The sequence below is a fragment of the Dermacentor albipictus genome, chromosome 1, assembly GCF_038994185.2.
Source record: "Dermacentor albipictus isolate Rhodes 1998 colony chromosome 1, USDA_Dalb.pri_finalv2, whole genome shotgun sequence".
Classification (NCBI taxonomy): Eukaryota; Metazoa; Arthropoda; class Arachnida; order Ixodida; family Ixodidae; genus Dermacentor; species Dermacentor albipictus.
The window spans coordinates 471,561,523-471,586,526 of record NC_091821.1 but is presented as its reverse complement, the minus strand read 5'-3'; the positions used below and the strand labels follow the sequence as shown (position 1 = coordinate 471,586,526).

The following is a 25,004-nucleotide window of genomic DNA, read 5'->3' as shown; positions in this document are numbered from 1 at the left end:
GAACCATTATATCGATTAATGTACCGCGAAGACCAAGGGAAAGATGTCCTAAAACATGTGAAACGAATGATTGTACCAGGGGGAGTGAAAACATTCTTTTTTAAACTACATACTAATACCTTGCCTGTAAAAACATGGCTAGAAGAAAGAGGGGACTATTTACCATGGGGGACTAACTGTTTGATTTGCAAGAAACCAGAAACTATAGAAAACGTTTTTCTGGACTGTTGGAGTGCGGTCTTCTTTTGGGATATTATGCAAAGAACTATTAAAAAAGAATTGCCGTTAATAGCGCATGGTATCCGTTACCTATCCACAGTGCAAGACAGTATACCTTATGACATGTTCTTTCTTCTCGGCCTTCACAGTATCTGGAGAAACCGCATGGCTGTAAGGAATTGTGATATAAATGTGAGAACAGTAAACTCGTATTTTGCTGAAAATATCAGTAAACTACGGGAAGTGTTTCAGAAGTTAGCGTATGACGATGATCTGTTGTCATTGATGGATGCCGTTGCCAAAATGAAAGTTTTGTAATCTCAACCGCAAGCTTCAAGCGCGGCGGGGGGAAAGTGAATATTGTCAGATGGTGGGAGCAGTGTGTATTGATGTATTTGTTGATTGTCTGGAAATAACTAAAAAAAAAAGAAGATTGCTAGGCATAACGTTAAGAGAGAGAAAGAGAGCGGTTTGGATTAGAGAGCGAACGGGTATAGATGATATTCTAATTGACATCAAGAGGAAAAAATGTAGCTGGGCAGGTCGTGTAATGCGCTGGTTAGATAACCGTTGGACCATTAGGGTTACAGAATGGGTACCAAGAGAAGGGAAACGCAATCGAGGACGACAAAACACTAGGTGGAGCGATGAAATTAGGGAATTCGTGGGCGCTAGTTGGAATCGGTTGGCGCAGGACAGGGGTAATTGGAGATCGCAGGGAGAGGCCTTTGTCCTGCAGTGGACATAAAACAGGATGACGATGATGATGATGATGATGATGATGATGGAGGTGGTGGGCCCCCCCCGAAAAAAAATCCTGGGTACGTGCCTGCCATGTTGTATCGTAGACGTTCTCGATATCTAAAGGTACAGATAAGAAGTATTCATGAATGAAGGTGCTCCTAATATCAGCTTCAATGTGGAGCATATGGTAAGTTGTCAATCTGCCCTACTTGAAACAGCATTAGTATGGGTCGAGCAGTTTATTTATTTTCAGAAAGTGCAGTATTCGCCGATTGACCATCTTTTCTAACAACTCGCAGAGGCAGAGTGCCAATACTATAGGCCTATGACTGGTGAATAAGGAGAGGTGCTTGCTCTCTTTGAGAATTGATATTATAACTGCCTCTTTCGATGGGGATATGATACACCCTGAAGACCATGTGACAATAAAAAGAGACAGGATTGTTTTGGGTTAGATTGTGTGTTCTATAATTTCATGGATTATTTTATCAGATCTTGGCGCAGAGTTGCTGGAATTTCAGGGATGCCTGGAGCTCGGTTAAGTCAAATGAACGATTGTATGCCTCGCTTGGTACACATTTCCGTTCCAAAGACTGTAGTTCCGCTCGTTGTATCTAAGGAGTGCTTCAGAATGCTGAAAACAACTAGAAATGTGTTGAAAGTGTGCACTCAGGAAATCTGTCTAGCCTTCCAGATTATCTCCGTCTATATTTTCCTAAGGTAGCTGGTTCAATTGCCGGTCTTTCATTCTATAAACCCTATTCTATACTTTTCGCTAGTCTGTACAAGGGATTACACTGCAAATATACTTTTGCCAGCTTTGTCTCCTAGCCGGTCAACGCGTCCTTCTTCCTCGCCATTTTACATGCTTGAAGTTAATTGGGTTTTCCGCAGTTCCAGAATCGTGAAGCAGTCTCCACGCTTGGTTTTGCTGCTTGCACGCTTTCCTACACTCGTGATTTCACCACGGAGCTCTTTCTTTAGTCGTCATTGATTTCGTTTGCGACATGCATTTAAATGTAGCATCAATAAGGAAAGCTCTAAACTATACATAAGCATGATGTATGTTTAGGGCGCAGATGTTATCCCGTAACAAATCTGATAATTCTCGCAAGAGCTTCAAGTGGACTGATTCGACGTGTAGCGAGCATTTATCCTGTTTTGTCGCGTTCAGGCCCGTAGGATTGTGTTCGCTACCGTAGAGATATTTAATAACATTCTACTGGAGGTAGGTCATTTGTGTTGGATACGTTATACTTAAATTTATGACGAAGTATGTTTGTAAGCAGTATTGTGAAATGCTTGTTTATTAGAACAACTCGATTTGGGCGAGTTGGCTCATCTTGAGTAAAACTTGAAGCAGCGCGAAGAAGACGAGGCCAGTAATCGCAAACAAAACAGGACGAGCGCTGCTACAGTGCTCATATTGTTGCGATTGTTTTCTATTACTGCGCTCGCCTTGTTCGCGCTGCTTCAAGTTTTGCTCAAGTTGGTTCTTTTTTATTTAGCAAGCACGTGACAGTAGAAAAAAGAAAATCTAAATATTTCACCAGCAAGAGTCAACAATAGTCTCCCTACAGAGTACTGTGTGCGTTTAAATCTCCAAAAGCCATATGGGCTTGAGGTAGTTCATCCATTAAAGCCTAAAATTCTTGCCTGTGCACCTAACAATGCGGGGCTATGCACAGAGAGCAGATGGTAATGAGTTTATTTAAAACCGCAGCTCGAACTGCAACTATATTAGGGGCTGTTTGGAGCCCTAAGCCCTGGCACGCGACACCTTTGTCAAGTATGACTGCAGGACCTCCAGACAACGTGGTAGCCTCGTCGTGGTATTTACGAAAAATATTGTACGGGCGGACAGTGTCTGGACGCTTAGCTTTGAAGCGGGCCTGTGCACAAAGCAAGCACCTTTGGACCGAATTCACGCAAGTTTTCTTTATCATCATCGAGGTTTCGGAAGACACCTCTGTGTGCCATTACATTGTTAGTGTGTACATGATGAAAATAAGATTGTCCTATGTGTATCAAAAAACAAATTTATGTTGGTTTAGCTTGCACAGCCTTTTTGGAGCCCTGCAATACGGGGTGGGTGGTGGTGTAGTTTTTTTTTTTTTGAGCAGTGGAGTAATTCGCTTTGTTCCTTAGAAGATGGCTGCGCCGTCTGGCTCGGTGTTATTTTTATCGCTTCTTATGGGGCGCTAGACAGGCACTCTTGCGAGCGTGTGTTTACCGTGAGACCCTGCACACGAACACTCCATCGTGCCAAAGAAATATTGTACTGGCCTCAAATGGGCATGACAACGGAGACATACGTAGCCACTTGGGCCGAGTGTGAAAGTCAAAAGAGACCTACTGCAGCTCCAGCCGATCTCTTGCAGCCTGTGGTGTCACCGATTTCCCCTTTTGAGCAAGTAGGCATCGACATCATATGAACGTTCCCACGTTCTTACAAAGACAACCGCTGGATTATTGTATGTGCCGACTGCCTGACTAGGTTCTGCGAGAAGGCAGCACCCTCTGCAGCTGCAGGCAAGATTTCCAAGTTTATGATGCATTGCATCATACTTCGTCGTGGCCACCTTCGAGTGATCATTAGCAACCGTGGCTGTCTGTTCGCAGCTGATGTTGAAAAACTTCTACGTTTGTGCGCCTCCAACCTGCGACACTCAGCGCCTTATCACCCGCAGACCAATGGCCCGACAGAACGCAAGAACAGAACGCTTGTGAATATGATTTCTGTGTACGTAAGCTCGGACCACAAGAACTGGGACGAAGTATTGCCGTTCGTCACTTACGCATACAACACCGCGCGACATGACACCACTGGATACAGTCCGTTTTTCCTTCTTTACGCTGGGCTGCCGAGGTACACATTGGCCACTATCTTTCCTTTTGGTAATCACAAGGACGCTTATATCGCGGTAACTTTCTGCCGAGCAGAGGATGCTGGGCACCTCGCTCGAGTGCATACTCTAGCTTCACAAAAGCAGTGCCAATCCCGATACGACAGTCGACACCGGCAATTCACTTACGATCCGAGAGACCTAGTGTGGCTATGGACTTTCGTGCGTAAACGCGGTCCATGTCAAAAACTACTCGCCAACTATGTTGGACCGTTCATTGTGCTTGAGAGTCTCAGCGAGGTTAATTATGGAATTGCGCGCATCACTTCCATTGGAAGACGGTCATCCAAGACCGAGATTACGCATGTAGCCCGCCTGAAGGCGTTTACTCAACGAAAGTCCCACTGACTTCTCGCCCGGAAGGCTTCATCTGCGAGAGGAGCCATGTTACAGTGCATCAAATGTAGTGGAGCAGCAGCATCAGCAGCAACAACATTAAGACGGCAGCGAGGAAGAGAAGCACGACGTGCAGTAGCGGTACCCACTTGCCCTAGGCTACGGCTCCCTGAAATAAACGCCTTCAACATACCCCACAATAATATATATATATATATATATATATATATATATATATATATATATATATATATATATATATATATATATATATATATATATATATATCGGTTTGTGTGTGAGCGCGCATGTGTAGGCATGTGTCCAGTTCTCCCTCAAGATCACGTACCGGATCGAACACACATACGAACCGCTAAGGAGGGTAAGTCAAAAAAAGGTATCGGTTTCAAACAAAGAATTGGGCACGAGAATCCGCAGACTGTTGAATCAAAAGTGTGAGCAACTGAGACGTGAGTATTCACTCAGCGAAGTCCATTGAGTTGCAGAAGTGCAGATCAGCAAGTGAAATAGCAGATTGTGGAGAAATAAATTAGGCCAGTAAAGTGGAACTAGAGCCTTGATTGAGCAAGAAACGTTTTATGGAAGCGAAGCAGAAGTAAGCGTTTAACTCGGGAAAGGGCCACAGCTACGAGTTCGTGGAGGAAAAAGGATTGTTGTATCGCCTTTACCACCGGGCCACTGGCAGAAACTTTAAGCAGGTGGTCATACCAAAAGCATTTAGACATGGCGTATTAGAAGTGGCTCATGAAAACATCATGGCAGGACATAAAGGTATTAGGAGAACAACCGATCGTGTCCTACAAGAATTTTATTGGCCAGATGTGCACAGAGACGTAAAACGCTTCGTGAAGTCGTGCGACAAGTGCCAAAAGACAACCGCTAAAGGGAAAGTACAGGCCGCTCCACTTCCTCGTCAGTGTGTGCTTGTGTGTGCATGCAAGAATACAAGTTCGTTCGGTCCTGAAGTCTTAGAAGCGCCGACACAAGACCCTCCGAAGTCGAGAAAGCGCCGAGGACCAGGCCAGCGGAAACAAGCCCACAGAGGAGCGCGCCAGGCACGTCAACAGAGTGTGGCGTTGGAGTCTCCTTTTGCAGGAGTATTCTTTTACTGTTAACTACATAAAAGATTGTGACAATGTCAGAGCTGACTACTTGAGTCGAGTCGCGCGTAATCACCTGTTTATATATCAAAATGTGATTAGACATTGCGACATCTCAAGTGCTTAGTATTTAGTTGAAAGCGAACAGACTTGTGCGTTCGTTCTTTGACTGGGTGCAATGCCCTGTGAGCAAGATGTGTCGTGTACTCATATGAACAATCGGACAGACGTACATGACAATTTTCCTTTTTTCTGTTTCTCATCCCGCGTCCTTGTGTTAGAATAGTTGCGAACAACTTTCTCGAAAAGGGGGGTATTGTCATAATATATGGTACGCGGGAGTGAAAACATAAACATGCGAAGACTGTGCGCCGTGCGGGGGCGAAGAGGACAGTGAATCTTGGCAAATACCCGCAAGATGGTCATCATCATCACCGGCAGTGGCGCCTCAAAAAGCGTGGCGCGAGAGTGTGGCCCGTGGCGTGAGCAGTGCGCGAGGTTCGGCAGTCGACGGAAAACAGCTTCCTCGCTGGGCGTCTGGCCCATAGGAGCTATCGCCGACCGCGCCAATACGCCACACCTGAAGCTGTCGCCCGCTGTCGCCCGCTGGGAGGATACCTCGCCCCACTCTTCCGCTGGGCACTGGTCCAGGAGGGCTGGCGGTCCGGAACCGGGGCGCTCGAGCGTTCGGGTGAGCGGCCACAGGGCTACCCCGCCAGCTGTGGACGCGACCCGGTGACTGCGGCCGGCTACCTGAGCCCCGCGAGGCGGTCCGACCCGGCCGTCCAACCCGGCCATCCAACCCGGCCGTCCAACCCGGCTGTCCAACCAGCCGACCGTCCCGGCCGTCCTACACGGCTGTCCGACCCGCTGGCCGACACTGTTGTCCGACCCCGCTGGCCGGCATCGGTTCAACGAGGTCTCAGACACGGCGACACACGCTTCCGCCGGAACTGTAGGCCAATCGTAATCCACCGAAACATATAGTGCATGTCGCCTATGAGGCATTTTGGGACATTGTCACGTGTGTGTGCCATTATCTGTGTCGTGTACGTCAATACCAGTCTGATGTGTGTTTTTGCTTTCGCGTGCTGCTTCTCCCTTTTTCTGGAGTGATCCGGCCCAATAACATCACAACGACATTTCAGTCTTCACTGATGCCCAGATCTGCGTGAGCTCCGCCGGTGTTTGTTATTTCTTTTCTCGCAAAGGGCCGAAACAAAGCGCGACAGGAACTTGGCTACCGCAAAGCTCACAGCATGAGAAAATGATTGCTTCACCGCTTCGCATCCATCACGGTGTCGGACGAGAATTTAAAACACTTTAACACGCCTAAGATCGGTGCGAAATCTGTCACATACAGGAGATAACTTATGGCATCACGGCTCACACTAAGACTGCTGCATCTCGGATGCCGAGATGGCGTGGAGGTTATCGCGACTAGGGCATCGAGGCACCCAAACCGCGACGACCGACGAAGACGCAAAAGCCAGGGGAGGGCGCTAATGAATACTTGCAATAAAAATAAAACAAATGGACACTCAACGCGAACCACGACAAGAGGCACAATACGTAAGACTCAGTTTACCACGCCTTCCTCATGCTGAAGGAAAGAGGACGGACGTATTTAACGCCTTTTTTGCTGAGGCATGTCTGAGCGACTGTCAAGATTATCTCCTCCGACATTGGTCGATCATGCACTCTACCTAGCGCAGTCGAGAATTCTTTAATTTTCACAAGGTGATGACGGCAGTCAGAGTAGATGCCCGATATAGTTGTCTCTTGCAAGACTCTCCAACGTTCCAGTGTGGAATGAGGACAGGCTTGTGAATGCCACCATGAGCCAGAGCCGGCACAGAAGTTATGCGTCCGCGAGTCGTAGCCTATGCGGAACACGAAGTTCCAGAAGTGAAGTCATGCTACGGGCACGAGTATTCGGGAATTCTATCAAGCTCCGCTCTTCTAGAGTAAGCTCACGCACTGAGCGAAGTTTATTTCCTAGCTGTATGCATCCTCCACAGTTGCACTGCTATAGAATAAAGCCATCGCGAGCAGGTTGGGTGCCCTCATCAGCGCGGTCTATCTTGGTCTATCCGCGGCAGTCTCTGAACAACGTACAGAACATGCATACGAAGTACATACCCAAGTCATCAACACTCTGTCAGCAGGCAAGGTGCTCCGAGGCGGTTGTGTTACTAGCAAATGAAGGTTTGCGTCCTTGTCACTTCCCACAGCAGCAGGAACAAACCTCGCAGCCTCTGCATTTATAGCTAGTACAGCTCTGCTTAAGCGGTAATTACATCTCGTGCGTGTCGAGCGAAATCCTATGCTCAAGTGGCATTAAACAGAAACATTTACTGCACGCTTAAGCTGCGCCTCCTTAGCGCCGTACTTGTGTGCTAGCATGCACTACAATCGCAATTGTGTAACCGGGCCGATGATTCAGCCGCGAGCGCCAAAATTCGCCGCTGTGCCTACAGCTTCAGTGGCGGTCGCATAGACAGACAAAATGAATATAATAAAGCACCATCGGTCTTCCTGCCTGTGTAAGGTAAAGGTGCGTGTATGTGCTTTAAAAAAACATAGCCACAACCTGTGAAGCGCCGCGGACGAGCCTTATTTTTCAGGGTTTGGACTTGTGGCTGAAAGCTGGTTTCATCAGCCATGTACCTAGCATGGCCCAGGTCTCTCCACAACGAAGTACACGGCCAGGCGAACAGTGGCTTTCAGTGTGAATAATTCTGTGTTGAAGTTTCGTGGAAACAATGTTTACTTAGTGAAAGAACACTTTTCAATATGAAAGTGCAAATGTATCCGTAGCCGGCCATATTCAGTGAAAGCAACACACCTCAGTTTTCGGCTATCTCTTAAGGCGCGCAGAAGTCTGGACATTTTAGTTGCTTGGACAACACAAAGGCTTGTTCACAAGGCAGAGTCACGGCGTAGATCTACAACCTTTCGTAAAGTTACAAAACAAAAGCTACGAGTATCAGTAGCGTGCGGCAAACGACGCTCCACGTATCACCGGAAATAATGCCGCGATATTCTACACGAACCCTCTATTTCAACGACCATTTAGGGCCCACGAGCATGGACACTTCGCGAGCCTCCGTTTGCTGCAATTCGGTGGCGTGTTATGCAGTTTCCTGTAATAAATGTTTCGATGATGTCAAAATGAAATCGAGTTGAAACTGGCTTTAGATATATCACGTCTGCATGAGAACTTGTGTTAGGGAGGAATGGATCAAGAGGCAAAGTGCGCTCGCATATGGTGCGCAAAACACATTACACCAAGCGCCTGACGTGAGAGGTTCAGTGCTAACACTAAGAGTAGATTCGTTGATATACCCCCTTCTCGTTGACATCGTTGACACGCTCAGGCATTCTCTCTGGTGCCTCTACACCTTTCGGCCCACGCTTCACGCTCAGGCGGCACCATAAAACCAGCGTCAGTGGACTGATTACACTAGATTTCGCTGCACCAAGCACAACTTTGTTCTAAGTTCTATGCCTTGTTTACACAAGACTTGGAGCCAGAATCCTTACTTGCCATGTCGTACTTATCACTAAAGCTTTACACTGGGCACGGCGCGCTTAACAGGTGTTTCTATTTACTGTATCCACCGTGAACATGTTCATAAACATGATTCCTTGAACATTGTTTATGCACAAACCTTACTAAAAATGTAGTTTAGTTTTTTTTAGACATGTTCATTCTGGATTGGGTCGTTCTATCCTTTGGGCCTCGTCCTCTACCCAGGCGGCGCTGCCAAATGACGTGTTAAGTACGGCCAGCGAATACTTTCGTGATGCTTCTTCATACAAGAAATCACCCACCGACGCGCACACACATTCTAAGGTCTTGCGCCGGACCCCAAGTATTGTTGGCCCAATGACGCCGCACTTGGCATCTTGGATCTTCGAGGAGCCCGTGCGCGTGCACACGTGTGCGCGTCCCCAGGATTGCGCGTGTTGTGCGTCAACGAGTTGCCAGAACGTTGAAAACGGGACAACATGAATCTACTGTCGTTCTTGACGGGTTCATTGACGCCATTGCGGAGATGGTGAATCACGTCTTGGAGAAGTCAGCATGAGAGAACCACACGGAAAAACGGTTGTCACCGTGACAACAAGATGGATGTTATATTCGGTGATGCGATGACACGAACTTGCCGTGCTACAGAAGAAGAAAAGCATTTTCCCTCTAGTAGAGTAAAAGTGGGTAAAAGCAGCAGTGCTTGTGTGTGACGGGTATTCAGAAACTTTTCGAGAGCAGCGTTCGCATTGTTGTTGCAGTTCCTTCGGGGCGATTTCTGTTTGTTTCCCTCAATTTTCTCTACCCGGCCTAATGGCTGTCAATATCTAAAATAAACCCAGGATTAACCTTCCGTCCTCCAGCGTGAACATTCCTCCGGCACGCTTCAGCATCTCTGGCCGGAGGTGGTTGGACGTTCCGGTCATCAACTTGGTAGAGAGGATTATCGGGCGTCTAGGAGAACACTTTCCGACTTCCATTAATTTCGGTAATTGGTGTGGCAGCGATGAGGACAGACCTACCGGCCTGACACAGTCGAGAACGGGCGACGGCGCAGAGGGTGACCCTTCCACTGGCTGCCTGTAGGTGTCCGCGGGCGCCCTCTACCCCGGACTCTGAGCAGTTGAGCGCCTCCTCGCCGCAGCAGGTGTTTGAAAATCGGCTGAGGGGAGGTTCAGAGCGATCTTTGCTCCCGCGACTTCACGTGCTCGCACTTGGTGTACCACTACATTGCCAGGCTGGCGCAGCGGGGATGCGCACTCGATCCGTCTTTGTGGTTAGCCTTTTCATTTCTTTTTCTTTTGCAATGAACCATTGCTCACAAGTCGTCACTGTCGCACTGTAGTGCATCTTGGGTAGCCTTTCTTGGTGTTCCGACGCTGGATCCTTCTCTGCGTCATATAGGAGTGTCCACGAACTCTGTCATAGCGCCCTTCGTACGCCGCGGAGTCGACGAGAGTCGTCCCTTTGTATGACTACCATTCGTAACATAAGCCTCCTGGAAACCCATCTCGATGCTTTATTGTCACTCAAAGCGCAAACAGGTCGTATGACTTGATTGTCAACCGCATTGCCAGCATCTAGCTCCATCAAAAGTTCTATTAGTGTGTTCAAGCACCCTACATCGCACATGCGGTGCCTATATCTCCTCACCGCAGTAATCTACGGCATGTTTCACACCAGCGTGTCCCGAGTGCAATACATTCGCATTAATTTTTTCGAACTGCCACAGATTTCAACGGGCTTCCCCGCGAAGTCTTCGCTTTCACATGCTGACGTTCATTGTAACAAAGTGTTAGTGAAAGCGTTGCGAAGGTTACTCCTGTATAATAAATATTTGATGTCATGCTTACAACATTGACTGACAAGTTCTAGTGAATTACGTTCTGCCTGTTGACCCTTTCTCTCACCTATTATGTGTTCCACGACAGGGAGCATTTTGGGAAAATAACTGAACTGACATAAGAAACAAGGCAATGGAAACGTTTCCAACCATGACTTCGCCGTTCTCCAGTTGTTTTACATTACTTGGTGTACTAAAAGAAACTATGAATACTTCCGTAACACCCACAACCGACCCACCACATGCAACGTTCGAAATTAGAACCTGTGATGCATCAATATATATATATATATATAGGAGTATTCAAAGTTCAGCACGCAGGACCCGACGTAACATACGCAGGAAAGAGACGACGAACTTTTTGGAAGACTTCTTAACGTTTTCGGCTGGTGGACGCATATGCGTGTCGTTGACCATCATTTATCATGCGCAGTGATAATGATTTAGGATGCGCAGTGTATGGTGTAGTCAGTGCCCTCTGCTCGTGATACGGTGCCTTTAAAGCTGTGTCTGTGTTGTGCATGCGTTACTGTACTCTGACGAAGGCTGGTCCACCAGCCGAAAACGTTAAGTAAGGAAGTCTTCCAAAAAGTTGGTCGTCGCTTTCCTGCGTATGTTACGTCGGGTCCTGCGTGCTGAACTTTGAAGAATACCCCTATATTTTCCGCAACGGACCTTGCAAAGACGACTTTCTGGAAGTATCCAAAGTCTGCCACCGCAACAGCGGTCATCGGCGATTCACAACTAAAGTACGTATACCAGTACTTTAATCCACATCAGATGGGTACGCCTGCGTTCATAACGCAGTCTGGCGCGCGTGTCGAGGACGTGCGCTCCCTACTAGACGAGAGTCCGCGTCCGGCGAGTGAAGCGATCGGACGCATGTCACCTCGGCTCCGTCATTTTTCGACAGGAGGAACGGACCAATTCGTCGAACCCCGCCAATTTCGCATCCATCGGACGCAGCAAGTTGGCCGGCACACAGGAACATCACTTTCATCCAGGTGGGCCAAGTTTTTCGCCAATTTAGAGCGGACTTTCACTCGTGCTCGGTGGCGGCGCCGCTAAGCCTAACGGCTGCACCGGTACCCGGCGACGCAGAAGCCGCTCTCCGCATCAACATGGCGAACTCCCCACCTAAACGCGGCTACGGCCCGGACGCCATGGCCTGGTCGACGATTCCTCAAGCCAAGGAACCCATTTCGGCAGCATCGGACCAGCTCCGGAACGAAAATCTCCTGCGTCTCGTTGAGAGCCGCTCTCAGCGCCAGAACGCCAAAATGACGGCAGACGTCACATCGACAACCGGTAAGTCGACCTCCCCTGAGCACGGTCCCGTCTCGCAAGGAACGCCGACTTAAAGGGACACTAAAGGTTACCAGAAAGTCAAGTTAAAGTGGTAGAGCAATGTTCTAGAACGCCTAAGGCGTCAATATAATCGCGAACAGAGCTTTAGTAACCGAGAAATTGAGGTAAATGCATGACACGATTTGAGACCCCCCAGCGACATTCCGGTACTAAACCGATGACGAAAGATCTCCCCGTAATTTATGTTACTAATACTCAACTACCCGTATTAAAAATATCATTTCATTGGATTATAAGACGGAAGAAAATGCTACTTGTCTACGTCTACTCGATTCTAACAAAAAATAAGATTTTGACGTTACCCTTCAGTAGTATGGGTGGTCGAAAGGTTTCGTTTTCGCTCGACTCTGCGCGCACGACTCTGCGCCGCGCACGCTTTGGAGTTTCAGTACTTTAGTTATCGCGTCGTGCTGTGAGGGTTCTGCTGGCTCGCGAAACTTTCATTTGGAACAAGCAGCGAGAATGCCACGTCCATGTGATGTCGTGGGAAGCCCTCGTTGCTTTCCTGCTCCGGAGAGCCGGTGTTGAGGCCGCCGTCGTAGTACGCAACGACGCCGGCAGTGCGAGCCCTCAGCAGCAGGTCGCGCTCGTCCGTGCTCAAATCGCTGAAGTTGAGCCCACCATCGCGAGCCAATCTGTCGGTGTCAGGGTCCATTGCGACGAGCGTCGAAGTTTGCGTCATAGAACGAAGTACCAGCTTATGGGCGTCTTGCGCTGGAGCTTGAGGTATAGTAGCGGCGCCTGGTGGCGGTGCGGGAAACGACATCTGGGTCGGCTGTGGCGAAGCACGTTTCTAGGCCGAGTTTTGCGTCGATTCGCACTTTTTTATGCCGTGTTGCGAGTGCGGAAAGGCTCGTCACTTCTCACAGACCGCGCCGACCACGCTGCGAGCTCGCCGCAGCCTATAGTTTAACGAAAACGGACTTTCCGTGTGCCGTGGGACGTAATGTGGGACGTAATTAGTTTCTCCTTCCGCTAGCCACCATACTCCCGCTTTCGCTCTTCTGTCGGCTCTGTCTTGGCTCTGTTTCTGGCCGCGCGTTTGCGTTTTGCGCAGAAAAGCCGCAGCGCCGTCTGCGGACGCCGTTCTACTCACCGATGGCGCAACGTCACTATGAGACCATGACGTCAGTTCTCCTCGATCGGAGGGCGGGCGATTTGAACTGCGCTAGAGGTACGCGGACGCTTCAGAACGCATTTTCTCTTAAAATAAGTCTCTCCTTGCCACGAAACAAGCGTTTCGAGGTTTCTGTAATGGTATTTCAACAGTCCACGTTGACTTAATAGTAACCTTTAGTGTCCCTTTAAATCAACATAGAGGCTCAAACCTCTCCCCAAGTTCCAGCCCGACGATTTCGTTGTGATCATCAAGCCCCGAGCCGCCTAGGCCATTGGGAGTGCCTTCCAATATGGTGAGCTGGGCCTAGCCTTGCGTGCCTACCTCGGCGCGCAAATGGCGGAGGAACTCAGCTTCGTCTTTTCCCGTGAGCAAAATCTACTCATTGCGAGCGCCTACGTGGCGGACCGCCTCCTTGGTGATTTCGTGATCAAATCGGCTCAGGGAGACGTGCCGCTGCGGGGCCATCTCAAGCAAAATGGCGAAGAAATTTGCTACGGCGTCATCACTGTGGCAAATCAAGAAACAGAGGAAACTCTGAAAGACTGTGTTCAGTGGAGGCATGGCACCATCTTAGAAATTCGTAAATTTGGAACCACCAATAAGACTCGCCTGATTTTTGCCGGAAAAGTGAGGCCGCGGACAGTGAACTACAACTCGGAGATTGTCCAAGTGCAGCCCTACCTACGCACTTTCCCTGCCTGTGGTGTGTGTGGCACCGTGGGCCATACAGCAGACTCATGCCCAAATCCAATGCAAGACAAGTGCGGCCTGTGTGGACTGCAGGCTACTTTCGTAGGAGGGTTACGGGCTCCCCATGAGTGCAATCCGAAATATGCTGTTTGTGGTGGCGGCCATGCCACAGACTCCAGAGACTGTACCGCCAAGTGCCGCCTCGACACCAAGATGGCCGCCGAAAAGGGCGGAAAATCTGGCGCGACGAGGAAGAAGCCACGTCAGCAGCATCGCGCCACCGGCGGTGACTCAGCTCCCCGCGGTGACGTCACCAACTCCAAGAAGCAAGCGCCCCCAAGCGGGCGTGACGTTAAGGGCGACCAAGCGCCACCGCCGCCCCCACACGGCGGATCGGGGAAGCAAGCCCACTACCAAGGCGAGACCGGTGCCTGGGCAAGTGCGGTCAAAAAGGCAAAACAGGTGAGCGGCTCGGGTAGGGTTGCCTCCTCCTCCCAACCACGTTCTCCTTCCCCTAGCTCGGCGACCGACGCCGAGCTTCACAACTTGGTAGCATCTCTCCGGGTCCAAAACGGGATGCTACTTGCCAAAATTGAAGCCTTAGAAGCTAAAACCGCTGCTCCCCCCCAATCTGCACCCCTAGCAGAAGCCATGGAGAGCGACGCCGCGGCGCCGGTGCCGTCGGACGCCTTTGTGGCCAATCTTGAAGCCCGTCTTAACGCCAAATTCGAGACCCTTATCGGGACGGCAATGGAACGCATCATTGCCAAGGTCATGGAGACCCTCCCTACCATGATTGCCCAACATGTCGCGAATCTCCCCCGCACGTCTCGCCGGGCCGGTCCTCTTAAACATGTATCCGGCCAGCCCTCCAAATCGTCGCGTCGAACAATTGATCTGCAAGATGATCAGGACAGCTGCCCCCTATCAGGAGCCGAATTTCAGCCCCTGGTTGCTGGCTCTGGGACACCTACCTTCCCTCCTCTAACCCCTAAATCCGAACATGGCGGGACAACCTCGGTGTAGGCGTTCCCCCTTATCTAAATTGGCCTATCCTGTCACTGTAACTCAATAGAACTGCCGAGGAATACGGTCTCGTACTAAGCGGGCCAATCTTGGGCTTTTGCTTTCAACTTTTGAGCATATGCCCGCCGTGGTGGCCCTTCAAGAGCCTGGAGGCGGCGCCACCTTAAACTATACGACGTTTCAGCAGGACCCCTCGTCTTGTCTATGCGTTCATAAAAATTACGCTGCAAATATGGTCGACTTAGACCTCCACCTTGACTTTTCCCATGTAATGGTGACTCTCCTCCCCCTCCGCAAACAGGACTCACCATTGCACATTCTTAATGTCTACTGCACACCCAAATTGCCGAATGAATCATTCTCCGACCTTTTTAGCCGTGCGCTAAGAGTTGCGGGTCGGGACTCCCTCTTGATTGTTGGCGATTTCAACGCCCCCAGTCGAGTCTGGCGGTACCGGCGTTAAGAGAAACGGGGACGCAAGTTGGCGGAGCTTCCGTCAATGTTGGGCCTCACTCTTCACACGGACCCCGTCCACCCAACCCGTATAGGCAATTACGTGACACGGGATACGTGTCCGGATTTGACCTTTACCCGCAACATTCAGTATGCAGACTGGGTCAACACAGAGGAAACCCTCGGTAGCGACCACTGCATCCTAAACACTAGAATTCGGACCAAGCCATTAGCAAAACCCACAACACAGGCCCGACTCCCAGATAGGTCCACGTTTAGACAAAATTACAACACAGCGACATCTATACTCGAGCAAGGCTACCACTCATGGTCCCAACAATTGGTTTCTAGCCTACGCTCCAGGGCAACCAAAATTCAGCTTTCCGAGGCGGTATCGGACGTGGATAACCACCTCCTCCACCTCTGGGAAGCGCGGCATTGCCTCGTGTCCGCCGGTGACGCCGACAAAAGCGTAACCGCAAACTTACGGCTCGAATTGCCGAGCTCACCCAGCACGCGGCCGAGTATGCGGCCCAGCTCGCAAACGCCAACTGGGTGGATCGTTGCAACACGGCGGCACCCCCGGGCAGATGTCCAGCAGGAATACCTGGCGGCTCTTCCGCGCCCTTATCGACCCAACGCAGACACGCACAGAAGCTCATAAATATCTACAACGTGCCATACACAGTTTTCACGGCAACATAACTCAGCTAGCGCACAAGTTACGGGACCAATACCCAGGACCCCTGCGGATCGGCGTACTTTTATGCAGGTTCGGACAAGGCTGAGCTGGATCAGCCGTTCCAGCTCCAGGATCTGCGGGCATCCCTGGTGAAAATGAAACGTGGCACAGCCCCGGGTCGGGACAAAATTACAGTCAAATTACTCGCTAACTTACCCGACCCGGCCTACCAGTCCTTATTGGATCACATCAATTCAATCTGGCTCGGGGACGCGCCACTCCCCAGCGATTGGAAAACCGCTCTGGTCACTTTCATTCCCAAAGCTGGCAAGGCGATCAACACGGACAACCTTCTCCCCATCTCTCTCACCTCGTGTGTGGGCAAACTAATGGAGACGATGGTGCGTGACAGGTTGTCCGAGTTCATGGAAAATCAACACATTTTCTCAGACTCCATGTTCGGATTTCGCCCACAGAGGTCCGCACAGGACGTTCTGCTACAGCTCAATCGGCACATCCTTGACCCGGTCGAATGCCCCCACAACGATAAGATCGTACTCGCCTTAGACTTGAAGGGGGCCTTCGACAACCTTACTCACGAGGTAATACTCACCCATCTTTCACAAACCGGCTGCGGACGCAACGCGTTCAGATACATTCGGCAATTTTTGACAGATCGTGACTCCTACATTAAAATCCAGGACACTGAACACGGTCCCTTCCGACTTGGAACCAGACGAACACCACAGGGTGCAGTGCTGTCTCCTCTCCTATTCAATCTGGCTATGATGCACCTGCCGGCCCAATTGGGTGCTGTCGCTGGTGTGCAGCATGCGCTGTATGCCGACGACATCACCCTGTGGGCCACGCAGGGCTCACTCGGAGACATTGAGGCCAACCTGCAACAAGCGGCGACCATAGTGGACCGTTATGCTCGCCACTGTGGCCTGCAATGCTCCCCTCAAAAGTCTGAATATGTACACATACGCCCCTCACAAAAGTGTACAGCCAAAATGGAGCTCTTTCTGGAGACAGGACCAATTCCTGAACACACAGAAGTCCGGGTACTGGGGCTTTTCATTGATCAACATAGACGGTCGAACACTACCCTGGCCAAGCTCCGTAAGGTGGGGGACCAGGTGGGCCGAATGGTCCGCCGGGTTTCCGACAAACGCGGGGGGTTGCGGCGCAAAGACGCCTTGCGGCTGGCGCATGCATTAGTGACCAGTCGAGTCTTATATTTGACTCCTTACCTCGACCTGCGGAAACAAGACGAGGATTCACTCGAAGTCATCCTTCGCAAAATTATAAAGAGAGCCCTCGATCTCCCCGGGAACACCTCCAACCAGCGTCTCCTGGGTCTAGGCATGGTGAACACCTTCCGGGAGCTCCGAGAGTCTCGCTTAACTAACCAATACACATGCCGCTCTAAGACACTGTCGGGTCGCCGCCACTTTGCCCGACTACACATCCAACACACCAACCTTATGGAAGAGCGAGTATGACTCCCTTTCAAGTGGAGATGCGCCCTCCACGTACGCCCTCTTCCTAACAACATGACACGTGAGGACCATAATGGTCGGCGCCTGGCGTGGGCGGAAGCCCTGGGCCACCATTATGGGTCGAAACCTGGCACTTACTACGTGGACGCCTCCGGCCCCCACCATGCGGGATGGTACCCGGCCGCAGTCGTGCACCAGTCCAAAACAGTTAACGGGCTTACATTTCGCGCCCGCGACATAACTCATGCGGAGGAGGTCGCCATTTCACTGGCTGCTACCCACTCTGATTCCAAAACAATTATCTCCGACTCGCCAGGGGCCTGTCGGAACGTTGAGCAAGGCTGGGCTCCATACTTAGCCTACAGACTACTTCAATGTTTCACCTACACCGGGGACCCCGCTCACCAGAACATAGTATGGGCTCCTGCTCATATGGGTCTCGAGGGGAATGAGGCATCCGATGCCGCCGCCCGCGCGCTCTCTCAGGGCTTCCTTTCTCGACCCCCTAGATCAGGATCTTGAATTTAATACTGCATATTCTACTAAAGACATTGTCCTGCATTATCAATCTGGCCGTATCCTTTTCCCTCGCCCGAATAAAGGGCTATCAAAGACGGAGGAGCGGCTTCTACTCCGTCTCTATACGAACACTCTGCTGTGCCCGGCAGCACTCAAACATTTTGATTGTTCTTTCACGGGAAGTTGTCCGCACTGCGCGCAGAAGTCTTCAGACATCTACACATGGTGTCGGCCTGCCCATCTAACCCAGCTATTGCCCCTCACCCCAACCCCACTCGGGAGGACTGGGAGGCGACCCTGCTCGGCTGCTATGACCTGCAGGCCCAAAGGGCCTTGGTCGAGCGCGCCCGGGCAGCGGCCGACGCCACTGGGGTCCCGCACATGAGATTCCACCTAGGATTTTGTGGGCCGGGCCCTTAAGGACCGGCCCATATGCGTACCTCCATGTGCCTCTTGTCTGAGAGCCATAAAAGTTTTTCACCACCACCACCAGCCCACTAGACTTCGTACCAGACACCGCAAGGACTCTTGTACTGCATGTCGGTACCAACGACTTTCCTTGTTCGAGTGCCGCAACAGTCTTCCAGAAATACCGCATGTTACTTGACCACATCCGGATAGAATTACCGAAAGTATCTCGAATCTACGTAAGCCTGATATTGCCAGGAAGCCTAAATCACCGATACGGCGGTAAAAATTTAGGCTTTATACGACGATGCAATGCGGAAGCATGCAGGTTCAACAGGATGCTTCGCGGCCATTTTCATGGATAAAAAACAGTATTTTTCATCGATCATGGTTTTCAATGGTTATCCCCCCACCGACTGCTTGCTGCCGATGGGCTACATCCCAGCTTCGAGGGCGTTAGCGTGATAGCAAGCCACATCCGTCATCTTTGGGCCAAGAGTCTTCTGGACGCCTCGGCGTCCTGCTGCGACAACGCTTCAAAAGAGTCCACACAGCCGCCTGCACGAACCCCGATGTCAGGGGACAGAGCTCCATCCCACGTTCTGCGCTGCAAGTCTCCAAATAGCCCAGCCCCGAGTGACTAATGACTACAAGACGCCTTTGGTAATTCAACTTTAAGTACTGTTTCTGCATCTTTTCTGAAGTGCCGGAAGGTGACTGAAAAACGCATTCGTGCGGAACTTCATGTGTCAACCCTTAGAGAGTATGTTAATACTTCAATAATCCCTAGGGTTCTCCCAATTTCTGTAAACCCAGCTACCTCTGAACTATCTACCGTAAGCAAGCACTAGTGGCAAGATGTACTGACTAATGCTTCGCTCTAGCTAGTCCGTATTATTTTAAATCACTATGAATTATCGGCAAGCTCACTTTTAAATGTAGAAAATACCTTGGTTGACCAACTTGCCCCGCATGAAGTACATTTACTGAATGGTTACGCAGAAAGAAAGGTGAACGCGTTAAACAAAATAAAAAGTAGGAAACTGCTACGGGACAATGTCCCGGCGATAACCGACTCTACCAAACAAAGCTGTTCGGCAACTTCTGTAATCCCAGTTTCTAAAACATTGCCGGTTACAACCAACCCGGATACTACTAGAGTTAACCTTTCCCGTGTTGTGCTTCTGCTTACGGAAGAAAGAATTCTTTCAAAATGCCTCAATTTCTGTCCAGCCACCGGGGGCTTCGACGAATTCTAGTTAATGAAAGATATTGAAAACTTCTCCCGAAACTTAAGACTCAAAGAATATTTTCATGGCCGCGCTAGCAGCAAACAGGACCACCCAGCTATACCATCCGCGACACACTGGATGCCTGCCTCGCAACGGGAGAAATGCCTAGACCTATATATCAAAGCCGTTTCTCGCGACGTGCTCGACACCTACAAGACATGCGCCCCATTCCCGAGAAATCTTTCCCCTAGCGAATCCGATGCTCTTAGAAGCCTAAGCACACGCGATGATATTGTTATTAAACCGGCGGACAAAGGTGGCTCGGTCGTGACAATGACAAAAGAAAACGACAAAAAAGTAGTCGTAAGACAGTTATCTGACGGCACATTTTATAGAGAACTTCCCTGTGATCCTACCGACTAATTCTTTTCCATCATTAAGGAGACCATAAAAGCATTGGTGAAGAAGCAGAAGATCGACGATAAAACAGCACGCTCCTTTATCCCACTTAATCCAGTAGCCGGACGCTTTTACCTGCTGCCCAAGATACATAAACCAGGTAATCCAGGCCGTACCATTGTATCCGGCATCAGAATAGTCACAGAAAACATCTCTCGTTACGTCGACAGTCTAATCAAACTTATTCCAGCCACATTTTCTTCTTTCATTAACGATACTGTTGATTTTCGTAATGACATAATAGATCTAACCGTTTCTGAAGGATCGCTTCTGGTGACGATGGATGTCACTTCCCTCTACAGGAATATTCCCCATAGGGATGGCATTCCGGCTGTCTTGAAATCCTATGAACACCTCCAGTGTAATAGCCCGATTGATAGCTCAACCCTCGAGGTTCTGCTTAAGTTAGTTCTCGAGTTTAACAACTTCGAAATTAATAATTCTCATGATGTTCAAATTAGTGGAACATCAATAGGGACGAAAATAGGCCCTAACTATGAAAACGTCTTCATGGGAGTGCTTGAAGACGCGTTCCTTAATAGTGTACGACTAAAACCTATCTACTTTAAACGCTACATCGACGATATATTTTGTATTTGGACGCATAGCGAAACAGAACTCCTAAACTTCATTGCGGCATCCTACCAGGCACACCCCGCTATCAAATTCACACATCATTACTCACTGTCGTCTGTAGACTTCGTTGACGTCACGATTACTATTGCCGATGGAGGCCTAATCACAAAACTCTACAAAAAGCCAACTGATAGTCATTTATTTCTTCATTTTGAAAGCAGCCACGTGCGTCATTGCAAGACTGCGATTCCACATAGCCAGGCACAGCGCTTTAAGCGCATATGTTCCGAATAAGACAATTTTAATTCTTTTTGCCAGGAACTCAAAAAGAAACTTCTCAACCGTAAATATACAGAAAAGATTATCGATGAGGCGATACACCGAGCGACAGGATACGACCGCATGGACTTTCTTAAAGGCAGAAACAAGCCCAGTGGCTCCCAGTCGGCTAATTTGATACTCACACATTCCGCATCTAACCCTAAGATCTCAGGCATACTCCGCAAACACTATAACATTCTCACCCAAAGCGACAGGTTTAAAGCCATTTTTCCTGAGCCACCTCGTGTCGTGTATAGACGTTCGAAAAACATAGGTGACATAAAACGTCTTCAAAAATCACCACTTCTAACCCGACCGGTTGCAGCCGCTGCAATAAACCACGTTGCAAAGTCTGCGCTCACATAACGCCTACATTGACTGCCACCAGCACAGCCAACCAATTCATGTTCACTATTAAAGCCTGTTTCAACTTTGATTCATATAACGTAGCGTACTTGCTCGAGTGCGGCACTTGCCACATGCAATACATAGGCCGGACTGAAACACCTTTCAGGATCCGTTTTAACAACCACAGGTCGCATGCCAAATCCCAACAAAATCTACCACTCTCGAAACATCTTAACATGCCGGGCCACTCAATTAACAATCTCAAAGTAACAACACTCGAATCTAAATTCCGCACCAACCATGACCGCGAGCTTCGCGAATCGTACCTGATTCACAAATTTAACACTGCCTCGTCCGGAATAAATGAAAACAGAGGAAAACTAACATTTCTAACTTTAGACTGAGCACAAACATACGCTTCCCACACAGTGCACGTATATGATTTCAACGCTTTTCTTTTCTGTATTTTTACGTGTGGTTATTTTTTTTACGTATTTCGCTGTGGCTCGAAGTTGTACGCTTAACACGTCGATCTTTAGATAATTCGAGGTTGCACTTAGAGATGTCATGTGCTAAACATCACGCCTTTTATCTGCATGTGTACGCCATTTTGTTTTCACTACACATAATCATAGTAACCGCTGCCACTTACCTGAGGGTCATGTTTGTATATATTGTATCCTGAACACATCTGCATTTCATTTTTTGTATTCCAAAATGCGTGTCATTGATAATAATTTATAATGCGCCATGATAAAGAGTTATAATGCGCAGTGTATGGTCTAGTCAGTGCAGATAGCGCGCCCTGTGCTCGTGATACGGTGCCTTGAAAGCTGTGTATGTGTTGTACATGCGTTACGGTACTCTGACGAAGGCTGGTCCAGCAGCCGGAAACGTTAAGTAAAGTCTTCCAAAAAGTTCGGTAAAGGTACGAGAAAACAATGTAACCTCTAACACATCCCTGAATACATGAGACAAAGTAATCACAAAGTCTTGCACTCACTTGTTGAAGTACGTGTTAATGGCCACCATGTTGGAAGGGAAAATCAAGCCTTGACCAACGGCTGTTAGAAACGAAAAAAATTCGGAGACAGTGGGGAACAAAATTAAGATTATTCAAATGTACCTCGTAGAGGCCTGAGGCCAATAGTATTATTCCTCATATCTCATTACGGAAAAACTGGCGCACATGGCTAATTCTATCTGGTGAATGTCACTGTACAAAGCGTACCCGATCAACGCCGTGCACACTCAGGATTGTGACAATGCCATCTTACACAGTAAATACTACATCGTGGTATGGCGTTGTTCTGCGCTAGTAGCGCTGCCAAGATGTCACGCTTCACTTCAAATAAATTTGCGACTAAGAAGCAACATAACTTGATCGCATAGAACCGCACAATTTGTTGCTTGCTTTCACAACGAAGCCACGGCAAATTGTAGAAACATGCGTGTGCCATGTATAGTCACTGTTTCCATGGTGATTGACCGAATGATGGACCAGATTTCTTTGTAGCAATAATAGTGGCGGACTCAAACAGTTGACAGCGTGTGCTATAAGCTCATGGAATGTACGCACCGGTTATGATGCCAATAGATAGGGTGATGCCGATGACCCCGTAGAAAGCCACGCTGAGCAGTATGCCCGAAGCCACCAGTAGACTGCCCGCTATAGAAACCGCTCGCAGTGGCAGCTTTCGCAGGAGAATTCCTGACACGACTCCTGGAAACAAGAACTCTGGTTAACGCAAGTAATAAGCAATATATTGATTTATTATTTGTTAATGCGGCAATACTAGCAGTTGCTTTTTACCAGTCAAAGACGGGGTGGTACATAAAAAAGCGTGCTTTCGTAAAGCAAGATATTTTCAAACAGAGCAGAAAGATACGCAACAGCGCAGAGCATAGCGCCCTTACAAAGCATCCGAATGCAACAAAACAAGGGAGAAAGGACATGTAAGAAAGTGAGCTCACCGGTACATGACTTGCCTATATACAACTTAGTCTACAATCGGCTCGGAAGAAATCAGGCGTTTCGCTCAGAAATGGCAAACAGCGGACAGCACAGCGTGAACCGAATGGTTATTCGTCACCTCATTTGAAAGCATGCTCCCGTCTCCTGTGATCCTTGGAATAAACGAAAAGTGGCATAATTTGTTACAGCATGGGGTATAATGATGGTATTCCCTCATGAATCTCGCAATTAACTATGGCCCTCAGTCACCAGCGGGTGCGAATAACCTGACTAAGACGGTGGTCAGACCTGTAAGCTCGCAGAAGGTGCTAAGATTCTGTGGATCCGTAGACGCCGCCACTGGAAACTGGACCTGGCAACGTTTAACAAACTAAGCCTATCGAGTGAGGCTAGATTAGCAGGGCTCTTTGAGGAATTATGAGGCATTGGTTGGGATATCATTATCCTTGGAGTGGTTATTACAACAGGTAACGCTTTGTAGTGCTGACTAACGGCCACGTCCATCGCTACAGAGATCTTCTACTTGATAGAGAATACGGGGTAGGATTTCTAATTCATAACCACATAGCAGGCACCATTGGTAAATTCTACATTATTAATGCGAGGGTAACAGCCGTCATAATACAGCTAAATAGCAGACATAGACTAAAGGTAGTACAAGTCTAGGCTGCAACCCCCAGCCATGGTGATAAAAGAATAAAATAGTTTTGTGAAGGTATTAAATTAGCTGTAGGGCACATGAGAGAGAGAGAGACGACCAGACGTTGTTTCAGCACCGAAGGTCAAACTCATCTGATCTTTTATTTCTTCGGTTCCGAGCCAACTAAGCTGCAGCGCCGCTGAGGGATCGCCTGACCTCGTCTTCTTTCCTAGGGAAATCGTGTCGATGGCGCTGGCGCTACATAGCTCCACCGCTAGAGAGCAGCATAATATGCGAATGATATCAGCACGTCCACGAAACTCGGCGGACTCAAGTAACGTGAGCACCGACAGGACTGGAGACGTCCGGGGCTGAATTGAGGGATGCGGCTGTGAGAGTCGCCTCGCAGTAGGCTGGCTTCAGCCGGTCGAGTGCGATGGTGACAGGTTTGCCATAAAAGTCGACGATGTATGTGGACTTGCGTCTCTCCAGTACGCGTAAGGATCCGAGGTAATGTGGTTGGAGAGCAGGCCGACTAGCTCCACAGCGCATGAATACGTTGATTGCATTAGCAAAGCCAGTTGAAACGTGACCTGTGCGCATTGGAAGTGGAGGCGTCGGAGAGTGCTTTACATCCCGGAACAGGCCGCAAAGACGGTGCACATATTCGTGAAATATTTTAAAGGCTAACATGTTCCCATTACGCTGCTTCCGATTGCTTTAGACCAGAAGCAAAGTAATACACTTGTTTACTACTTATTAGCTATTTGTTTGTCTGGAAGAGCTCTGCGCTAACAGGTGGCTGCAACCTGCAAGCCGCTGACGCTTGCGCCTCCGCCCATCTTGAGAAACGCCCAGTCCAGCTTTGTTTACCAGAATACAGGACATGCTTAAACTTTCTATTGTGGTAGTAATCCTGCGGCATGAAGTTGACGGCCGCAAACGCGTAAATGCTGGCGCCGATCGAATACCGACAGCCCT

General features: G+C 49.1%; 1 protein-coding gene across 4 annotated transcripts in view; it reads right to left on the bottom strand.

The window, feature by feature from the left end:
* Positions 1–25,004, bottom strand: part of LOC135908882 (monocarboxylate transporter 12-like) — a 98,440-nt gene that overhangs the window by 46,363 nt on the left and 27,073 nt on the right. For 3 of the 4 annotated variants that reach the window (XM_065440724.1, XM_065440722.1, XM_065440723.1), the window contains exons 3-4: positions 22,988–23,131; positions 22,412–22,472 (exon numbers count right to left, since the gene is read on the bottom strand). In XM_065440724.1, coding sequence (XP_065296796.1) covers positions 22,412–22,472; positions 22,988–23,131 — 205 coding nt within the window. The remainder of the gene's footprint in view (positions 1–22,411; positions 22,473–22,987; positions 23,132–25,004) is intronic. The other variant, XM_065440720.1, reaches the window with a different exon arrangement.